Source organism: Thrips palmi, unplaced genomic scaffold (assembly GCF_012932325.1).
Source record: "Thrips palmi isolate BJ-2018 unplaced genomic scaffold, TpBJ-2018v1 HiC_scaffold_7, whole genome shotgun sequence".
NCBI lineage: Eukaryota > Metazoa > Arthropoda > Insecta > Thysanoptera > Thripidae > Thrips > Thrips palmi.
Window position 1 is genome coordinate 1,436,379 of NW_023144634.1, and position 19,684 is coordinate 1,456,062.

At 44.0% G+C, this 19,684-nt stretch overlaps 1 protein-coding gene across 12 annotated transcripts; it reads left to right on the top strand.

Annotated features, from left to right (window-relative positions):
* The first annotated feature begins 589 nt into the window (after nt 1-589).
* On the top strand, nt 590-18,433 carry LOC117652312. 12 transcript variants are annotated; one of them, XM_034397127.1, is made up of 14 exons: nt 590-828; nt 1,491-1,675; nt 3,263-3,406; nt 4,671-4,738; nt 6,442-6,690; nt 7,827-8,062; nt 9,234-9,394; nt 9,896-10,122; nt 11,407-11,471; nt 12,092-12,315; nt 12,759-12,878; nt 15,230-15,478; nt 16,292-16,543; nt 17,978-18,433. In XM_034397127.1, exons 3-14 carry the CDS (start codon nt 3,263-3,265, stop codon nt 18,152-18,154), a joined length of 2,172 nt encoding a protein of 723 aa, XP_034253018.1. In that variant the 5' UTR covers nt 590-828; nt 1,491-1,675; the 3' UTR covers nt 18,155-18,433. The 12 variants fall into 12 exon arrangements, with proteins under 12 accessions (XP_034253018.1, XP_034253019.1, XP_034253021.1 ...); XM_034397128.1 differs by having other exon boundaries at nt 1,526-1,675; XM_034397130.1 differs by lacking the exon at nt 1,491-1,675.
* Nucleotides 18,434-19,684: the final 1,251 nt, after the last annotated feature.

The following is a 19,684-nucleotide window of genomic DNA, read 5'->3' on the forward strand; positions in this document are numbered from 1 at the left end:
ACATTGCTGAAGCAATTGTGCGTGATATAAATTTTGGCTTACTAACAGTTGATAGAATGTGTGATGGATGTGATGGTGATCATGGGCTGTGGATGATAGGTGGAGGATTGGTATCATTTCTTTTGCAGGAAACATGTATGTTTAATGATATTGATACTTTTGTCTACTGGTAACAAAGATATGCGTAATCGTTATACATATTCTGTCTATTTTATTCAAAAGAGTAACTAGTACCGTCACTGTATTAAATAGTTACTACTTGTAACTGTCCGAACCCTCGTCCTAGTTCTGAGTGAAAGCCATATACCCGCCGTGCATTCTGGCCATTGACGGGCAGCGCGGTGCGTTTTCACATTATCAATCAGTGCGGCGACAGCGCGGCGGTGCAGCCCGGGCGACGCCGTGCGCTCCGATTACAATTTGTCGTTGAACTGGTATCAAAATGTCCGGAAAAGGAAATTGTTGGTACCCAACCGCCACAGCTCTGAAGTCACACTGTGCGGGTGAGACAGAGACGGACTACAGTGCTGTGGCGCACGGCGTGGCCCGGGCTGCACCGGCCGCGCCGCACTGATTGGCGGTGTCACCCCTTTCCCCTTACGCAGCCCTTTATGTCAAATTGTGGCCAGTGCCACGCGTTCAAGGCGTGGGGAGCTCGTTCGTGGCCTGGCTGGATCGGGCGGCGGCTCCGCGGACACTGGCATTTACTGGCCCTCCGCTGCAAGCGGAAGCTCCGGTGGGTCCGTGGACAGCGGCGGCTCCGTGGACAGCGATTTTGCCTCCGACTGACTGCCTTCCTTTGGTTTCTTTAGCATCTACATCACGAAGGTATTTGAAGCATCTACCTCGGCCTGCGGCGCTGGCGTGCCTTCGGCAGACTCTCTCGCCACACGCAGCCACACGAACAGACCTGATCGCACGCTAAAGCAGCATTCGGTTTCAACTTCTATGCTGGAGGGGCATTTGTTACGAATCGCCCCTGTTACGAATCGCCCCACTCCCTTATCCTCTGTAGGACGTCACAGAGTTCTCCGTAGGACTATACAGTCATCCAGGTTCTACGGAGAAGACTGTGCGGTCCTACGGAGAAAACTGTACGGCCCTACGGAGAATACTGTAAGAGCCTACTGAGAATATTGATAAGAGGGTTACGGAGAATCCTGGCCAAAAAATTAACAGAATTTTCCGTACCTTATTGCCACAGTGTTTTGATCGGCGTCGACCCTGCCTTGTACTCCGTAACAATATGGCATTTCGAAGAAGAGCTGGAACGTAAGTCGAGCGGAAATCAAGAAGGCCAAAGTATGCGAAATTCGTGAGGATGAGCGTCGGCGTTGCCGTTCTGACGCTCCCGCAAATTCTCTTACAAGTCCGGTTTTTTTTTCTTGATTTCCTCTCAACGTCCTTTCCGGCTCTTCTCCGAAGTATCCTATTTTCACCCAACCCATATTACGGATTCTTCTTTGTTCATATTCATCGGTGCATCCAAGATCGCAGTCTGGTACCGACCCCCACTGTCTCCTAGGTGTGTTTTCGCCGGTCAACGTCTTGGCGTATCAGTCAACACAACACTTGGAGTCTCTCGCCAGTCGCATTTACCTCGGGGACAGGAAATTGGAAGAATTGTTTATATAATCAGGAAGGACGTTCGGTCTGGCCGATTTTCCGTTCAAAAGTAAGTATATGTAAAATTTCACGTGGGGATGTTGATTACGGTCACCGGCTGCGAACTCAGCGTTAAGTGTGAAATTGTACGTGGCCGGTAACAGACTATTTTAATGGTCGTCGACTGACGAAGAGAGAGAGAGAGAGGCTCTTCTTTTATGGCCGTAGGCCGAGCCTATATTGGCCAGTCGACTGACGAACAAACAGAATCTTGAAAACCGGAAACACTTATTCCGGAGGAGGCATAGAGCACGGTCGAAGGGAGAAATGTTGACGAGCATTCATTGGTGAAAAGAACATCTGGACCGAATAGGGTACTTCGGAGAAGAGCTGGACCGGAAGTGGAGAAGAAATCAAGAAGAACAAACGGCTGACTTGTATGAGAATATAGCTCTGCGGAAGCGGCAGAACGGCGACGCAGACGCTCATTCTCGCCTATTTCCTATACTTAGTTCTTCTTGATTTCTTCTCAACTTCCGTTCCAGATCTCCGAATTACCCTCATGTCATTCTCGTGCTCTACGTCACTGACACATTCTAAGAAGCATTTTACTTGAGTGTGTGTTTTTGATACAGAGTGGAGCTTTTGGTTTCCGGTCCAGGCCTCTTCTAAAACTCCACATTCGTTGGTGATATTGCCAGTATTTTGAAACAGGCTTTATTAATATTGAAGTGCTGGCGCTTCGGTAAACGAATGCACTCGGATGGGGTGTGTGACGTTGCCGGTGACATTTCCGGTCTTCTTCGGTTCCTCTGGTTCTTCACTCGTTGATGAGAATGCTTTACTACCTATGTAGGAGTTTGCCGCATTGTGAAAGAAGTTTCCTTCGTTAATACGAAGGTTTTACTGAGGAGTTTGTGAGGTTTCACTGGAAGAAGGTAAGAGGAATCTCCCAGATGGCCGGCGCTAGAACATAATAAACCCTCAATTGAGCTCTTACGTTTTATGTTCGCGAGCCACTGCGCGTGCTCTCAGAAAATAATTGATTACGAGAGATTGTTTATATTTTGCGGCCATCCTGCAGATACCTCACACGTTCTTTAAGGGCCCTTTGTATCTTCGAATGTTACAAGGTTAAAGTTTCTTAATATGCTTGCGTCGAATTCATTGGAACATAGCTCATTGTGCTTGCAATATTCGTCGATCCGAGGGGTCGGCAACTTCCCTTGGCCGTGTACGACGGAGTATACGTATATTACCAATAATAAAGGTAATAAATGTGTAATATAAAGTAATACAAAGTAATAAATAGTAACATAGGGGTATTATAGAGGCGAAATTGTGGTAATATGCAAGTAATATATGGTAATATACAGGTAATATACGGGTAATATAGCCACCGCCTACGAAGTAATATATGAATTGCCGACCCCTCGCGTCGATCGATAGTCCGCCAGTGTACGTTCGCTTGCTCTCTTCCTCTCCAAAAGCTACAAGGGAGCGTTTTCCGACGCAACCGAACCGGATGTAAAGTAGAGGAAATTTTGGAGCCGTAATGAGAAATCGGGCGTACGATAGGCATTCCCTCGCCGGTGTTGGCCACCCCAAATCTCACTGTAAAATATCCAGACGGTCTTTTTTTGTGGATATGTTCCAGATGCAGATGTCGTGCCCCAAATGCTCGAAGCCGTTTGACTTGGGTGACAAGCGGCCTAAAGCTATAAAATGTGGGCACAGTGTTTGTCTCACGTGCTTGCGCTTCCACCCTACAAAGACCTGTCCTATTCCAGGCTGTAACAAGGTAAGGAGACAAGTAGAAAAGTACTGTTTCGTCGCTTTTCTTTGTTTGCTAGTCAGTGGAACGCGGTGACAGGGGAAATAAGTGATGGCGCGGCGCTGGGAATCCGGAGATGTGACGTCACGTTCGATTGAACGTGAATTTGCGTCACGTTCGTTGAAATACTGAGTCACATTCGTTTGAATGTGAATCGGCAGGTGCCGGACGAGGCTTGATTCACGTTCAAACGAATGTAACTCAGCATTCAAACGGACGTGACGCCACATTCCCGGATTCCAGGGCTGTTAACGTTACTTTTATAAAGAAACGCGTTACCGTTCCCTCGTTACTGAAGATCAGTAACGGTAACGCGTTACCGTTACAATAACGCCGGTCAAACTTGTCTTTTTCTAGCTGTGATTAGAACAAAACTTGGAGTTTCCCAGTTTGACAAGTTTGACCTCGAATAAATGTTTTGAGGCACCACGTTAAAAAGACGTTTCAAGAGGTGCTGATCAAATAGAGATCAGCCAAACTGAGTTCAGCCAGAAAACCCAAACCCAAAACCACCTAAGCTCAGTGGTTAAACGACCCGAAACTTCAATTGTTCACAGTTCCTCTAATAATTGCCTGAGATGGCTGAAATTTTGTGGGGGTGTTTACCTATGGGTAGGCACCATTTAAGCCAAAGAGGACCGAAATCGCCGATGGTCTGCTTCGGACGGCCCTGATACGCCCAAATCTTCAGTAAAAATAGTGAAATTGAGCAACTTTGAGAGCCCGTAGCGTCCAAACCCGACGCCGTAGAGCCTCGCGCGACCCGGCATTCGAAAGAGCGCACTTTTTCCTTTCGGAAACGACACTTTGGTAGAATTTTTGGCCCGTAGGTTCCGGGATCCCTAAAATACAGCCATTTTTAGGGGTTTCTGACCTCTACCAAAAAGCCACTGGTGTTGGATCCGGCCCAATTTGTGTTTCGGCAATTCGTATTCACTAGAGGAACTAAAAAAACCGGGAGGGAGCCAGATCTGAGGGGGTCCCCGGCCAAGTGTTTTTTTTTTGTCTGGAGCTGCTCTTAGTGTGCATTTTCCTTCGTAACACGAATCTTTTTAGCTATTTCATTGCAAGATACCAAGAAAAACCTTCGTAATACGAAGAAAAATCACCTTCGTATTATACTTGCGCCTCCTTCGTAATATGGGAAATTTCCTCGTAAGACATTTAGAGAGTATTAGCACCCCAAGCCCTCCTTGTTCGGCTCCTTACCATGGTTTTTCCTTTGTTTCAGCGTTTTGCAGAATCTGCTGATCTGCTACCTGATAACGCCCATCTATACTGCCAACTTCAGATAGAATTGTGAGTCAATTATTTGTTTGCTGTGCAAACTAAAACGTGCCTATTTTGGTTGATGTCAAAGCGAGTGTCGGCCTTTTGTGTATTTGTGCTTAAATGTTGTTTTTTTTTTCGAAGAAACCATTGGAACGGTCAGGCTGAAAATAGAGTGTAACTGTGGAACTTAAAAATAATGATTTAAAAGCCAAGTCTTAGGCCGAAAGGCCATTCCCCTCCTTGCCTTCTAAGATCCTACAGAGTTTTTTCGTCGACCAAAAAGGAGCTTAGAATTATGACAGCACAGTGAACAAATTTCTCAGTTTTTCCAGTTTTACCTTAAATTTTCATCGTAAACACTATAGTTTTCTAAGTGTAATAATGAACTTAAATTAAAAAAGCAATAGCAATTTTATTGCATTAGTAGCGCCATGAAAAAGTCATTGCTTTATAAGTGCAATAAATATTGTATTTCATAAGCGCATTTAACGCTTCATGAGCGTAGTTATCACTTTATCACATCAAAACTGTGATAATCTGGGCCCAGGCCGGCCAAAAAAGAAGGGAATTATTGCATATTTAGTGAGATAATTTTTTTATCGCTGCCACAGATGCGATGATTTGAAAGAATCACATTAGCCTTTATCGCAGCGAATGGTATGAAACTTATAACATTAGAAATATCAGAGAAGTACTGAGAAATAGCTTAGTACAATGACTGCGCAGCATTTCTCAGGAGGAAATTGGGAGTGCACCGGTGGGTTCCTAGCACGGCTTTTCCATCCCTTGCGGCGTGTGTGCATACGCTCGGGCCGCTCATTCACGTCTCGTCCAAGGGGTCGACCGTCCATACGCCCCCAATTTCCTGCTGAGAAACGCCGGGCAGTCATAATACTGAGCTAATTCTCATCAATTTGCGACTCAAATCTGTCATAATACAGAGAAATATGTTCGTAATATGAAAAAGTCAGTCATGAGTTCCAGAGAACCTTTCACCTTCGGTTACTACCTTCACTGCGCAGTTATAATACTAAGCTTTTTGTTCGTATTACGAAGAAAAATTTCAGGATATTCGGAGTGTATGTATATTACTTCGTACGCGATGGCTGTATTTCCTGTTTATCAATATCCTTTATATGTCATACACATTACCTAGTTTACACTACTGCGGGTGTATAATACCATGGTACTAAATGTCATGGGACATTTTTTGCCCCATGACTTGGGCAATTTTAAGCACATCCGGCTGTGATACAATTTTGTTCCCGCCTGGTGACACATATTTTCAGACGCCTGCTGCAAATTGTATCTAGATCCAGATAATTCGTTTCGCCTGGCGGAAACACAAATTGCATCACCATCGGATGTGCTTTAAATTTCATCATCTGTGGGACACACTAAATGTTACGTACAATTTTGTACGAGACACCACAATTTTTTGTGCACACGAAATTTTCGAACAATTTTCGCACGAAAAACTGCACATTTTTCGCCATTTAAAAAAAATGTACAAAATTTTGCACAAATTTGTACGAAAAGTTCGTGTGCACAATAAACTGTGATGTCTCGTACAAAATTTGTACAAAAATATTTAGTGTGGACCAAAAAAAGTCCCTTGACATGTAGTGAGTCTGTATCCTCCCCCGTACACGGCCAAGGGGATTTGTCGACCCCTTGGTTCATCGTGTCGTTGCCTGGCCTTTTTCTGAAGCATTTGTCCTTTTTTTCAGTGCTTTAGCTGAAGAGCGAAAGCCGAAGACGCGTGAGGCTCAGGAGCGGAAGCCTTCAACCGTCGAGGCTGTTGTCCAGACGGAAGGCCTTCCCGATGTCGTTGCGGTGCCGAGGGAGCCCAAAGTGGATGTCAAGGTCCAGCCGTCCAACAAGTTCTGGTGCCTGGAATGCGACCGCCGTGCGTCCATCGAGTGCATCGACCGGGATCTCCACACAGTGCGCAACTGGCTGGGTGTCCATGCCACGAGGTAAGTGTCCAGCTGGGTCGACGATTACTGACACATTTGAAACTTAACTGTCTACTAAGTTCACGCAAAATGCCTCTTGACTTGATGCACACAACTTTTGTCGTGTTTTGAGGTGTAATTTCTGTACAAATTAGTACGTAAATTAGTTACAATTTTTAGGAATACTTGTGCACAGTATGCAAACACTGTCTCTAAGTCATGTTTAAAATTGTTCACTGCTTAAAATTGCGTAGTACCTCGTGGGAAAAAAAGGTCCCATGACATTTAGTGCACAATTTTGTACGAAACACAGCTTCGTGTGTGAAAGAACTTTTTGTACAAATTTCGTTCAAAATTCGGCACACCTCCCCCCCCCCATTTATTTTTGCTAAAAATCATGCACTACGAAAAACTCATCTGCTTAAAACAGTGACCACTCGTTCAAAACTTGTACAAAAACATTCAGGGTGTACAAAGCTTGTTTACGCACAATTAAGGCAATAGTTATGGACAACAAAAGCACATAGACATTTTGTGTGTAGTAGTACGTACTTGAGAATGCATGCGTGCAAGTACACAACACGGTTAAAAGAAATTCGTTGACCCAACGAAAAAGTACGTTGGTTCCGTGATAACTGAAAAAAAATAATTGTTAGACTAACGCAAAGTTTGTTCGCGGAACGATTAATTTCTCGGTACGACGAACAATTCGTTGGCGGAGCAAGAGAGAGAATTGGAGGGACAAAATCATGAATTTGTTCCTTTGACGGATCTTTTTGTAACGCTAACAGATTGTTCGTTTCACCAACAATAATGTCGTTGCTGAAACAAAGTTTTCGTTACTCCAACAAATTTTTTAGGTTTTCTCGGAATCGACGTACTTTTTGGTTTGGTCAACGAACTCCTCTTTCCCGTGAGCTACACTGGTAAAACTAAAGCGTAACTGTATGCTTGAGTCAAGCATAAAGTAACGCTTGAAGACGTTGCGCTTGAAATGGAGCATACTCTGGAAATTCCCCCATGCATTTAGATAGGGGAAATCTTGAGGGAAGAGCCTGTTACGCTTGATTTCAAGCGTAAACCAATTACGCTTGAAAACAGAGAGTAATACAACGCTTTAGTTTTACCAGTGTGCAAACGCGTTCTTGACACTGCAGGTACGTGCAAGTCAAAGGACAGTTGGATGCGCTGTCGTCGGCCGAGAGCTCGCTGGACAGCCTGCAGGAGGTCCTGGACACGGCTGGCCGGGAAGCCGCTCCGGAGCTGGAGGCGTGGCGCGGCCGCCTGGAGGAGGAGAGGCGCGTCCTGCTGGAGGCGAGGAGTCGTCTGGAGGCCGCACTCGCTGGAGACGCAGCGGCTTGGGACCAGGCCAAGGAGGCCACGCCGGAGTGCGGTAAGTGCGGGGCAAACAACTTGAATTTTGGTCTACATTTTCCTTGAAATAACGTGAAATACCGGTGAAATAACATGAAATAACGGTGTAGTAACGGTGAAATAACGGTGAAATAACATGAATTAAAACGGTGTAGTAACGGTTAAATAACGGTGAAGTAGCGTGAAATTAAATGAATAACGTTGAAATACCCTTAAAATAACGTTCAAATAGTGAAGTAACGTGAATTTGAAACAACGGTGTACAAATTTTGACGAAGTTGTTTGCCCCTCGGCGGTAAGTGCGGGCGCTGCTAGTCTGTGTACACTGCAAATTCAAAGGCAAAGAGGCAATACATCAGTATCCTTTCTGGCGATACAACGGAGTATGGCCATCCAACGGCCTTGCCTTTAAATGTAGCCTTCACAACGGTGGTGCACTGAAGTATCGCCAAAATCTGACAATAAACAAAGAACTAGTCACCTTGTTCTGGCCAAATCGTGGCAGTACTCTAAAGAATCGCCGAATTGTGGTGATTGTTTCGTGTATCGCCGGTTTGAGGGCAAGACTTTGTTGGTAACCCCATTTGTTGGTGAAACTCGAATGTACCACCGAAACAGGTGCGAAACGTATCACCTTTAAATTTGCTGTGTTCTCCTATTCTTCTAAGGGAGCTTCTGGTAGAAGCCCTTTTTAAATGGCAGGAAGTAAATTTTAAGATTTCTGTGTCTGATCCCTTGCAGATTTTGAACACGCTTCATTTTGACAGAATGTAAAGTGTCATTCGACCTATTTTGGCAATTTTATTGGAACGTTTAAAATTTTGGTTGTCATGTTGGTATTCCCGCTCAGATCTTGGGGAGGAAAACCAGCCACAATAAATGAAGTAGTAGTTTTTTTCTGCATAAGCTATGCTTGAAACCGTCCTTGCGTTTCAAAACACATGAATTTTTTCTCTTAAAGGCACATTTTCGTTCGTCGTTGCGCACAAACTCGTGCATTTTGAAAATCATGCATAGTTTGTGCTTAGCTTATGCGCTTAAACTTGCAATTTACTGTGTTGTTTCTTGGTTGTTTTTAGTCAATAGTATATTTGAAAAGTTTAAAGTCTTAGATAGTAAATCATTTTTATTTTGTTGTTAGAAACTAATGAAACACTGAAGTGGCCTGGTGTGTGTGAATGTGTGTGTAGCTCTAAGCCAGGAGGCCTCCCAGCTGCTCGCCCACCTGTCGGCCCCCTCAGCGTCCTTCAGCTTCAGGTTCCAGGCGGGTGACTCTGCCAGCTGGAGCGCCAGCCTGGCCGTCCGCGAAGACCCTCTGGCGAGACATCTGCTGTGCAGGAGCCTTCTGAAGGTAGCAGGAACGATCCACTGAAAATTAAATGGTAGATTGTAGCGTCAAAATACGGCGAAATGAAAAGTCAAGTTTTGGTTAGGCCTGAAAATCTCGCCGAAATATGGTCAGGCAAATATGTCTTGCCACTTATAGGTGAGATTTTTTTGTGATGGGTCCACCAATCAACTCAAAGGTGTACACACTGGACCTGTTTGCTGGACAACCGCACAGGAGAGCGCCAGACACTGGTCACTTTCAACTCATTCAATGTTTCGATGCGCTCAATTGTCCGGGAATTTTGCAATTTCGTGATAGGGAAAATTCAGCTAAAATCTCTATTTTTTGTTCAAACCCTGATTACCCACTTGAATGGAGAGGAATGAGCTTTCCCATCCAGATTTGGACGATGAAGGGTGAGGAAACCTTCCTCATCAAAATGATGATTCTCACCTCAATTTGGTCAAGCCACAAAATATTGTGAGGAAAATATCTCCACTGCTTGTATTTTGTCCGCTTCAGGGCTGCCTCCAGCGTGAGGCTCTCCAGAACCAAGAGTCGGAACGTCTTGAGCGCGAGCAGGAGCGCCTACGGCAGGAGTCCTTGGAGCGGGAGCGCCTACAACGGGAGGAGGAGCGCTTGCAGCGGGAGCGTCAAGAGCAGGAGCGCCTCGAACAAGAGCAGAAGCGCCTTCAGCAGGCGCTCGAAGAGCAACAGCGTTTGCAGCGAGAACGCTTGCAACATGAACGGTAAGAAGCAGTTCACTATTTTACAAGGAGGCGCTCTGAATTGATTTTTCTATTGGCTTTGTACAAGTCGTTATAAATTTTGTACGACACGTGATGTTTTTTTTTTTTTTGTGGATAGACGTTGTGAACCTAGGGGAGTCATTTTTTGAGTTGTTTTTTTTTAAATTCTTTGTGTCAAACCCTTGAACTGTGTGGCTGTCTCGTTTTGAAATTCAAATCTGTTTGTCCATAGGATGACAATTTGTAACTTTTCCCCACAGGATAGGTTAGACCGTCCGAACTATGAAGCCATTTTACACAATTGTAATATTTTGGTTAAGGCAGACCGTTGATATTTTCCACTTCCTAATTTTTCCAATGTTTCACCTCTATGACTCCGCCACTGAACTACGATATCTTCAATCGGACAAGTGAAAGTGGCCGAAAACAATTATTGAAATGTTCAAATTTAAAGGCCTTTTTTGTACATTAAAAATGGAAATTTGAGGCACTTTGGAACCTACTTTATCAATTATCCCAGTTGAAGCTAGAGTGCTAGGAGGGAGGAACAGAGACTTGATATGATGCCACATTCTCTAAAAATCATGCGCAAAGTGAATTTTTGGCGTATTGATCTGACCTAACCGTACCATTTTTTTAAAAATGAAATATACGAACCAGCTTTTGATTGGGAAATCCTACTACCCTTCAAATTTGTTGGAATGAGTTTTTACGTAAGCCTGAAAGTTGTTCAAGTTTTGGTGTTAAAGCCGAGTCTACCCCCTAAAGATTTGGTGGTTTCGGTCTGCACATTCGTTTTTTGTCACCTAAAATACTTATTAGTGCTGTATTATCCAGGATGGCGCGATGCAGTAACTTTTCCATTTTATTATGAAAAAGCTAAAATTCATCATGCCCTCTTAAGTTCCTTCGACAAGAATTGCGACCAGACTTAAAAAATAAATTGGAACGCTCACTTTGGCCACCTCTGTGGTCCAAACCTAAAATTTAGACCTGAAACTTTAAAAAAGTCTGAGAAATGAAATCAAAACAAAATTTCAACTTTCCTTTGAACAACAAAAATCCGGTTTTGATTTTGGTGCCAGAATTATGAAGTGTTTGTTAAAAGTAAAAATAGAACACCTAAATTACACAATCCTGAAAAGAAATTGTGTTTAGTATTTGAATTGATGTTCAGCATAACTGTTTCACCTTGATATAAGTCCTTAATGTTCTCTTTTAATGACGATTGTCTTGTTTTCTTGCAACGTTAACAAATCTTTGTTTCATTTTCTCATGTTTTAGTGAAGAGCGTGATCGCGAGGCCAAGAAGCGCGAAGAGCAACTTGAATTGGAAGAGATGGAATATGGTAGGTTTTCCTAAACGCGTAAATGCACTTGGATGTCCTCGATTCGTCCAGACCTTTTCGACATAAGTCATGAACTGAAGGTCAATCCACCGCGGACTATCAGACATGCGTGCACTCTGGCAACCATGTGACGTCACATTCGTTGGAACGTGAATTGTGCCACATTCGTTTGAATGGTCCACGTTCAAATGTGGCATAGTAGTATGCAAACGCACGTAACGCCATTCATATGTTAACGAATATGACATCGCATTCGTTGAAACAGTGGGCGCACTGTAAACCGTCCTTCGTGTGGTTTTAAGAATGTACACTCACAGAGCACACACCACACATTAAGCTCACACTGCAAAGGCAGTGGTAAGTTTACTTGCCACAAATTTGGCAAGCTGTTTTGAATGCCAAACTTTTGGCAAGCTATGGTCGGAAATCTTCACAAGCTTGCCAAATTTTGGCTAGCTGGGGGGGATTTCCAGGCTAAGCTTGCCAAATTCTGGCATGCTGGGGAGTATTGCCAGGCCAAGCTTGCCAAATTTTGGCATTCAAAACGGCTTGCCAAATTTGTGGCAAGTAAACTTACCACCGGCTTTGCAGTGCATGCTTCAGTTTGATTCTCCGTACAGCTGCGTCCGCCGTCCAGTGGGAGGAGAAGCCCAATGAGGAAGCCATCAGCCGAGAGGAGGCAACTCTGCGCATCCGACAGGGTTGCAAGGTTTTCCTGAGAGACGACAGCGTGCGTAGCGGCGACGTCGTCCAGCTCCAAGACGGACGAGCCCTGGTGCTCTGGGGCAGGAGAGATCGCTCCGAGCACAGCGTCACGGGCCTCAGGACCAAGCCCGGGCTGGCGGTGAGTCCATCTCGAGCCATGATCTGTTGTGGCGCTCTAGATGTCTTGCGGTGAAAGGCTGCAGCACTATATCATGGTAAAGATTTTCTCCATTATACAAACAAAATTCTTCTCTGAGGTACTGTGAATTCACTATAGTATGTTTTAAAGTCAGCTGCACCACCATTATATAGAGAATTCTCACTATAGTTTAGAGAATTTTTACCATAGTAAAGAGAATCTTCACTACAATGAAGAAAATCTTCACTTTGATGTAGAGAATCTTTACTGTAATGTAGAGATTCTATATGCAACTTTTTCAGGAGTGGTTAAAAGTTCATTTGCTGGTAAGATGTGAAGGGATTCGCTTGATCTGTGCACGTGGTGTGTTTGGACGCACCCGGTACCCGTACCCTCTACTTGTCTTCCCCAACTATCCCTGTTTATTTTTTTCCCTCCCGCAGATGCATTATCAGAACATCAAACGACTCCGTTGCACGCCGCAGTTCGACCTGGCCGAGGCAAGCCGTGGTGACGACATCCACTATAAAACAAGGCTCCTCATCTCGAATAGTTTTGAACAGGTAACGTGTAACTCATTTGTTCGGCAAATTCACAGTCATCGCTCTTCTCTGGCGAAACCAAGGCATTAATTCTAGACCCTTAAAGGGAGGTTCTGGTGAAAATCTTGCTATTTTCCAAATGGATCCCACTGTCCTAATTTGTTCGGAATATAAAATCTTTCTTTGAGGAGACTAAAATTTGACTTTTGAAGGCACATGCCAGGCTCTGAACCCAGTCCAAGAGTCTTTTTGAGCCTATTTTGGCTGTATTTTAAAAAATCTTCTTGCGCATACTATTTTGTCGTAAAAGGTTGACCTTGACATTTTTCACTTCTTCGATCCATTTTCAAAAGATGCCGGCATGCAGAGCTCAAAATTTCCATTTCGTTAGTAATTGTTAGCTTTTTAAGCTGAAAAGTCCCTAAAATTTGTCTATTTTGTACATATTTGGTCAATTATAGTGAAATATGTGGTGAGAAAGCTTGCGAATAAAAATGAAATTTACGTTTTGATTTCTGCATGCCGGCATCTTTTAAAAATAAATCGAAGAAGTGATAAATGTCAACACCAACCTTTTACGACAAAATAGTATGGGCCAGAAGATTTTTAAAGTTATAGCCCAAATAGGAGAAAAAGGCTCTGCGACTGGGTTCAGCGCACAGAATGTGCCTCCCCATTGAAAATTTTTAATAATTATTTGGTAAGACATCAAATTTTTATCAAATTTTCACAGTGGGACCTATTTAGGAGAAAATAGCATTTTCACCAGAACCTCCCCTTAAAGGGCATAAACGATTTACGCACTTGGAAAGGCGTGAATCATTCATGCATGTGTAAGGGCGCTGTAAGTTCGCCTTTCTGTACGATTCACGTCCTTCCCAAAGACATTTAACAGTTTACACCCTCAAAGGACATAAGACTGTTATGCCCTAAAGAGCGTAAATTTTATGTCTTTGTTTTACTAGTGTTACTTTCTAAAAATAGTTATGTGTGAAGTCAAATTCAATTCTGCGCATGAGTGCTTTTTGTTTAGAGTTGTACAGAATTTCGCAGAAATTGGTGACGTTTCATGTTGTAGTTCAGGGCACGAAAAGTACATCTTTATGGTGCTGGCAACTTGACTTTGAGCCATACCTCGACTTTTTTTTGCATCTAAACAAAAAAAATTTGAGAATGAAATCCTTGTGAAATGGGTGTATGAGATCTGTAGGGTCAGTGCGGAGAAGAAGCAAACACTGCAGCAGCGGGGGAAAAATCGCTCACGCCAATTTTATTCTGAATCATCTCATTTTGATGTTAAGAAATTCCCTTCCGGTTGTTGGAACACCGCACTCTCAGACTTTTTAGTACATGTTGTTGACATTTTGTCGACAGTACCTCGGGTTATTTGTGGAACAGTAATTAGTACTTTTTGCTTTTGTTTTTATTATCTGTAGTTTTGTTAGTACTTATCGTTAAAAAAATCCCTTTATGCAGTTAATTGTTTGTATCTAAGTACACTCAAAATGCCTGACAAAGAAATAATACGAAGGAAATGGCGCAAGCACATTACGAAGGTGGTTTTTCTTCGTATTACGAAGGTTTTTCTTTGTATCTTACAATGAAAAAGGTAAAAAGATTCGTATTACGAAGGAATATTGCTTGCGCCGAATACACTGTAACATACGAATGACAGAGGTCAAATTTCATTGTAAGACATTTAGAGTGTAGAAAACTACCTATTGTTGTTGTAGGCTGTAGTATTTGGTTACTGACGATAAAGTCGCCGCGAGTGCACGGTAAAAACGGCTCCGGGTTTTCTTAGGAACTCTCTAGAAATCGCCTATGTCTTTATAATGGGCTTCCTGGGAAAACCAGGAACCGTTTTCACCGTGGTACTTGGTCGCGTACACGTATTTGTAACACTGAAAATGGGAATCCAGTCCAATAATGGGGTGTCCTATTTTTCCCATTCCTGAGGGGGCCGGAACTTGCCCATATTCTGAAGTTTTCTCGTCCACTACTTTTCTTACGTAAGTGACGCCTTAGCTGAACATCTCATACTCTAAAATTGCGTGAGAATGAGTTCATGATTGCTTAAATGCTCTAATAGTGCATCTCAGTTAAAATTTTGAGGGGTTCAATAGAAACATCCACTTTTCCGAGGGGGCAAACATTCGCGTAATAACCTGTGCAGGAAAACCGTGTATTACGCATAATACACGTGAACGTTATACCGTTTTTGAGTCAAATGTGCCAAATTTTGGCATTTTAATGTCTTAATACACATGTAATATCCCCGTAGGCACAGCGTAAAACCGAGTAGTGTGTACACTATTTCTCCTAGTGTTTATCCCCTCGCATTTTCCAGTTAAATATTTTTTTCTCCTCAGATGAGGTCGCTGGTTAGGCTGCGGTGCGATGTCTCCGCCGCCTGGACTGAGCGTGTGTTGGAGCAGGCCGCGCCTTCAGTGCAGAACTTGGTCGTTGCTGCCCCCAGCCAGCGGCACCTTGCCCAGATGAAGGGCATGCCCCTGCTGCAGAGGCTGTACATCACCACCAAGACGGAAGACGACATGTCCTTGCCGCCGCAATTGGAGGAGCTCTACTTCAAGGAGGTGACGCCGAAGGTGCTCGCTCAGGTGCGTCCCGCTTGTCTGTCACTCCGCTTAGTTCACTGAAAATAGAAAGGTGAGACTTTTGACCCCTTAAACGGTCTTACTGAAACGTGCGACCGAAAAAGGGTCATACTGAAATGTAAGACCGAAAAAAGGTCATACTTCGATGTATGACCGAAAAACGGTCTTACTTTTTAGTGTATCACGGGTAAAGGCTGAAATATCCCCAAGCTAAACAATAGCCAGTCTCGCTGATGTCTGACCTTTTTTGGTCATACATTTAAGTATGACCGTTTTTCGGTGATACGTTTGTGTATGACTGTTTTTTCGGTCATACTTTTTGTATCACCGAAAATCGGTCAGATGTCTCACCCTTCGAGTTTCAGTGTTGCTCTGCAGACTGATTCCGTGGTCAAGTTTTGTCGCTCTGACTGTCTCGCACTCGTGGGGCGTTCCGTGTGGGAATGGCCGCGAAATTTTTCGAACACGGCGGCGGTCGACATCTTCACAGTGAAAACTCTACGAAGAATCGCTTTTTAACACGAAGAACTGAAGGCATTCCAGAATCTACGAAGAAATGCTTCGTATTATGAAGCAATATCCTTCCGAATACGAAGTATTTCTTCCTAATACGAATCAATTCCACGATGCCTTCGTTTTCTTCGCACTTATGAATGAAATGCTTCGTTGGCTCGTACTCTGCAAACTCAAGTGGGTGCCAGGTATGCACTTCCTGGTGCATGCCTGCAGGCACACACTTCCTGGTGCATGCCTGGCAGGCACACGTTTGTGTCCGCCCCATGATTTTGTTTACAGTAGACGCGTCTCTGTCTGCAGGTGCCGCAACTGTCGCGGCTGAAGCGTCTGGAGATTCACTGCACGTTTGCCAGCCCACTGCCCGTGATGACGTTCCCGCGCGTCGACGCGGGGCTCCAGTGGCTGCGCGTTGGAGTCTACCCGCTGGCCACGGGCATGGCTCTGGTGAGGGCGCACTCCGCCTCTCTGGAGGAGCTGGAGCTCGTCGCGGCGGCCGACGCTCCGTACGGCTGTCCGGACATCGCGCACGAACTGCGCCGCTGCAAGCTTAAGGTGATAATAGTGGCGGATCCAGAGGCGGCCCATTTGGGGGGGGGGGAGTAAGTAGCACTAGGGGCTATGAGTGAGTAGGGGACAAATTTGGTAACGGGTGTTGGCATGCGGTCGCTCCGATTCAGGGGTTTGGGTCTCCTTCGAGATCTTTAAAACTAGGGTGTAGTTTGAAAAGCGCTTTACATAGATCGAAAAAGCATGAAATTTAGGGTAGGATAGATGTATTGCTACTCCCGTATTTTTCCCAGAGAAATCATAGAGAAAACACCAAAAAGTACATGAAGGGGGCTCATACATGTTAAAAGCACTTTGTAAAAAAACTTTTTTGATGTAGACGGATTAAGAATTTACAATTTCTGTGTTAAAACCCATTTAGGTAATTAAGTAAGCTACATTTTGGCTTAAAGTGAAGTGACTTTGGACATTTTTTGGAGATTGAGTCGAAACGTTTTAAATTTTGGTTCTCGAAAGATTTCGTTTGCATACTTGCTGAGATCTGTGGGGAAAAAATCAGAGAGACTTATCCCTAGTAGTGTCATAGAATTGACTACAATGGGCTTTATATCTGCAATGGTTTTTCAAGAAAATGAATAATAATAATTTTTTTAATTATTTTTTGAACAAATCTTTTAACAAAAAAATGGTTTTTTTTTTTTTAAAAAACCATTGCAGATATAAAGCCCATTGTCGTCAATTCTATGACACTACTAGGGATGAGTCTCTCTGATTTTTTCCTCACAGATCTGAGCAAGTATGCGAACAAAATCTTTCGAGAACCAAAATTTAAAACGTTTCGACTTAATCTCCAAAAAATGTCCAGTCACTTTACTTTAAGCCAAAATGTAGCTTACTCAATTATCTAAAAGGATTTTAACACAGAAATTGTAAAATCTTAATCCGTCTACATTTAAAAAAATAATTTACAAAGTGCTTTTAACATGTATGAGCCCCCTTAAATCAAGAAATGAAGGAAAAACATCAAGGCATTCACCTTGATGTTAACGCTTCCTCTGTTGATCCAAGTTGCATTCAGAGGTTCAACACTGGCAATACGCCTATGCTACCCTAAATTTTATGTTCTTTCGATCCGTGGTAAGCGTTTGACAAACGACGGCCTAGTTTAGAAGATCTCGGAGAAGGCCGGAGAAGGCCCAAACCCCTGCACCGTGCGACCGCATGACTTCACGCGCTCCCCAGGCCGTTGCCGCCCCCTGGTGTTAGGTCGCCGAAATTTGGGTAACGTTGGCGGCGACGCCGTGTGGTCCCCGATGACCGCTATGTGGCGTTGTGGCGTCCGGGTCTCACAGCGTCTTTAACGCGACATGGCGGTCATCGTGGTGGCCCCGGAAGGAAGCCACCGGGGACCTCACGGCGTCGTCGACGTTACTTGAAGGTTTTCTACATTAATGTGAGTCTTTTCCAATGTGCCCGCAGAGCCTGAAGCGGATGGTGCTGCTGCGCGAGGCGAGGGATGCCTTCTGTCGCCACGAGGCGGCAGCCTGCCGCCAGCAGAAAGTGGCCATTTGGAATGCCCTGATGGAGACTGGCTCCCTGCCGGTGGTTCTCTGCAGCGTGTGCGATGACCTGGTGTCGCCCATCGTCATCGACTAGGCTCGCCCCGGTGTCCTCGTTGAATCGACTCTGGTGTCACCAACAAATGGATTAGACTGACTCTGGTGTCAACGATTGATCGATTAGAATGACCCTGGTGTCGTTGATCAATCGACTAGACAAGCCCTCGTCACACGATGTAATGCATTACGTTGAGTTTGTTCGGCAGTATTGTTTCTTTCGCTATGTTTACTTTAAAATCACTCCATGTTTGTTTAAGGAGTTGAGAGTTTGTGTTGTTTTCGTCGAACGTATGGAAAATACATTTTTCTTCATAATTGTGTTCTGAGCTCAATATTTATACCCTGTGAATTGTTGGAAACTGAAGCGTTGGACGCGGTCTGACGTACTTAACCTCGTAGGATTGTCAGCAGTCGTGATGTGAAACGACACTCACGTGAACCTACTCTGGTAAAACTTAAGCGCAGTTCTACGCTTCTTCGAACGACGACGCTGAGATTGTGCGACTAGCGACAAGCGTGCAACTATGATTCAAGGCAATTTCCCCACGCATGGAAGGAAAGGAGCGGGTGAGCTCTTGTAGGGTTACCAATCATGGATCATTTTTGTGAGCGAGCCCGTACCACCAAACCAATCGACCAATTCAATTTTTTTGAAGTTTTCCATGTAGTCTGCACTTTTGACTGCAAGAATCACGCGCGGTGCACACGTAATGTTTTCATACAAATTATGTACGAGACATCAGTTTTTTGTGCACACGAACTTTTCGTACAAATTTGTACGAATGTTTGCACACAAAGGGGAAATTTGTGCAGTTTTTCGTACAAAAATTGTACGAAGTTCATGTTCTCAAAAGACTGCGATGTCTCGTACAAAATTGTACATAACATTTAGTGTGTGGAGCTGATCATTCTTACCGTTACCGTTACAATATGCAAATGAAAAAGTGCCTCTGAAACAGGGTCCGAACACGGCCTGGTTTCAGGTTAGGTTTGAAGTCGCAATTCAAAGCGTTGTTACAAAGAGTCCAATCATCAGAAATGTCTAAAAACTTTTTCGTGGCACCTTATGAGTGTCCTTTCAAAACTTAGACGAACGCAAGTTGCCTGAACGCCCTATCAAGACGCGAGGGGGGGGGGGGGGGAGGATGACCCAAACACTGAGATAATCACAAAGACAACCTCCTCTCAAGAACTAAACATCTGGTAACAAATACTTTGAAATTTTCAGGTCATCGCTTGTTTGAGCCGAAATACAGGACATTTCTAAAAAGTGATCCATGTATGGTGATTTTATCCTACGTTTCAAGAAGGACGTACAGACTGTACGCTTCACGATAGGCGAAAAATCTGGGTCAAGGAGTAGTACACTACGCGAGGTCCATAATACTGTTTCCGCAAATTTTTCGCGGTAGCACGATAAAAAAGCGTCAAAACTGATCATGGGATCTTTTTATACTGAAACTTATAGTCAAAATCACAAATTTTGATAGGTGTCTTAAGCAGCTATTGCGGAGTTTGTCGAATTTCTCTTGACCACAGCAAAAAATACACAGGTCGCTGGTTTGAG

What these genes read in the sequence shown, in the direction of transcription:
- LOC117652312 (XM_034397123.1), top strand. Translation starts at nt 1,704, where the DNA reads ATGTTGATTACGGTCACCGGCTGCGAACTCAGCGTTAAGTGTGAAATT. An exon ending in TCTCGAATAGTTTTGAACAG is followed by an intron (nt 12,879 to 15,229) that starts GTAACGTGTAAC and finishes TTTTCTCCTCAG; the next exon opens with ATGAGGTCGCTGGTTAGGCT. An exon ending in CGCCGAAGGTGCTCGCTCAG is followed by an intron (nt 15,479 to 16,291) that starts GTGCGTCCCGCT and finishes CTCTGTCTGCAG; the next exon opens with GTGCCGCAACTGTCGCGGCT.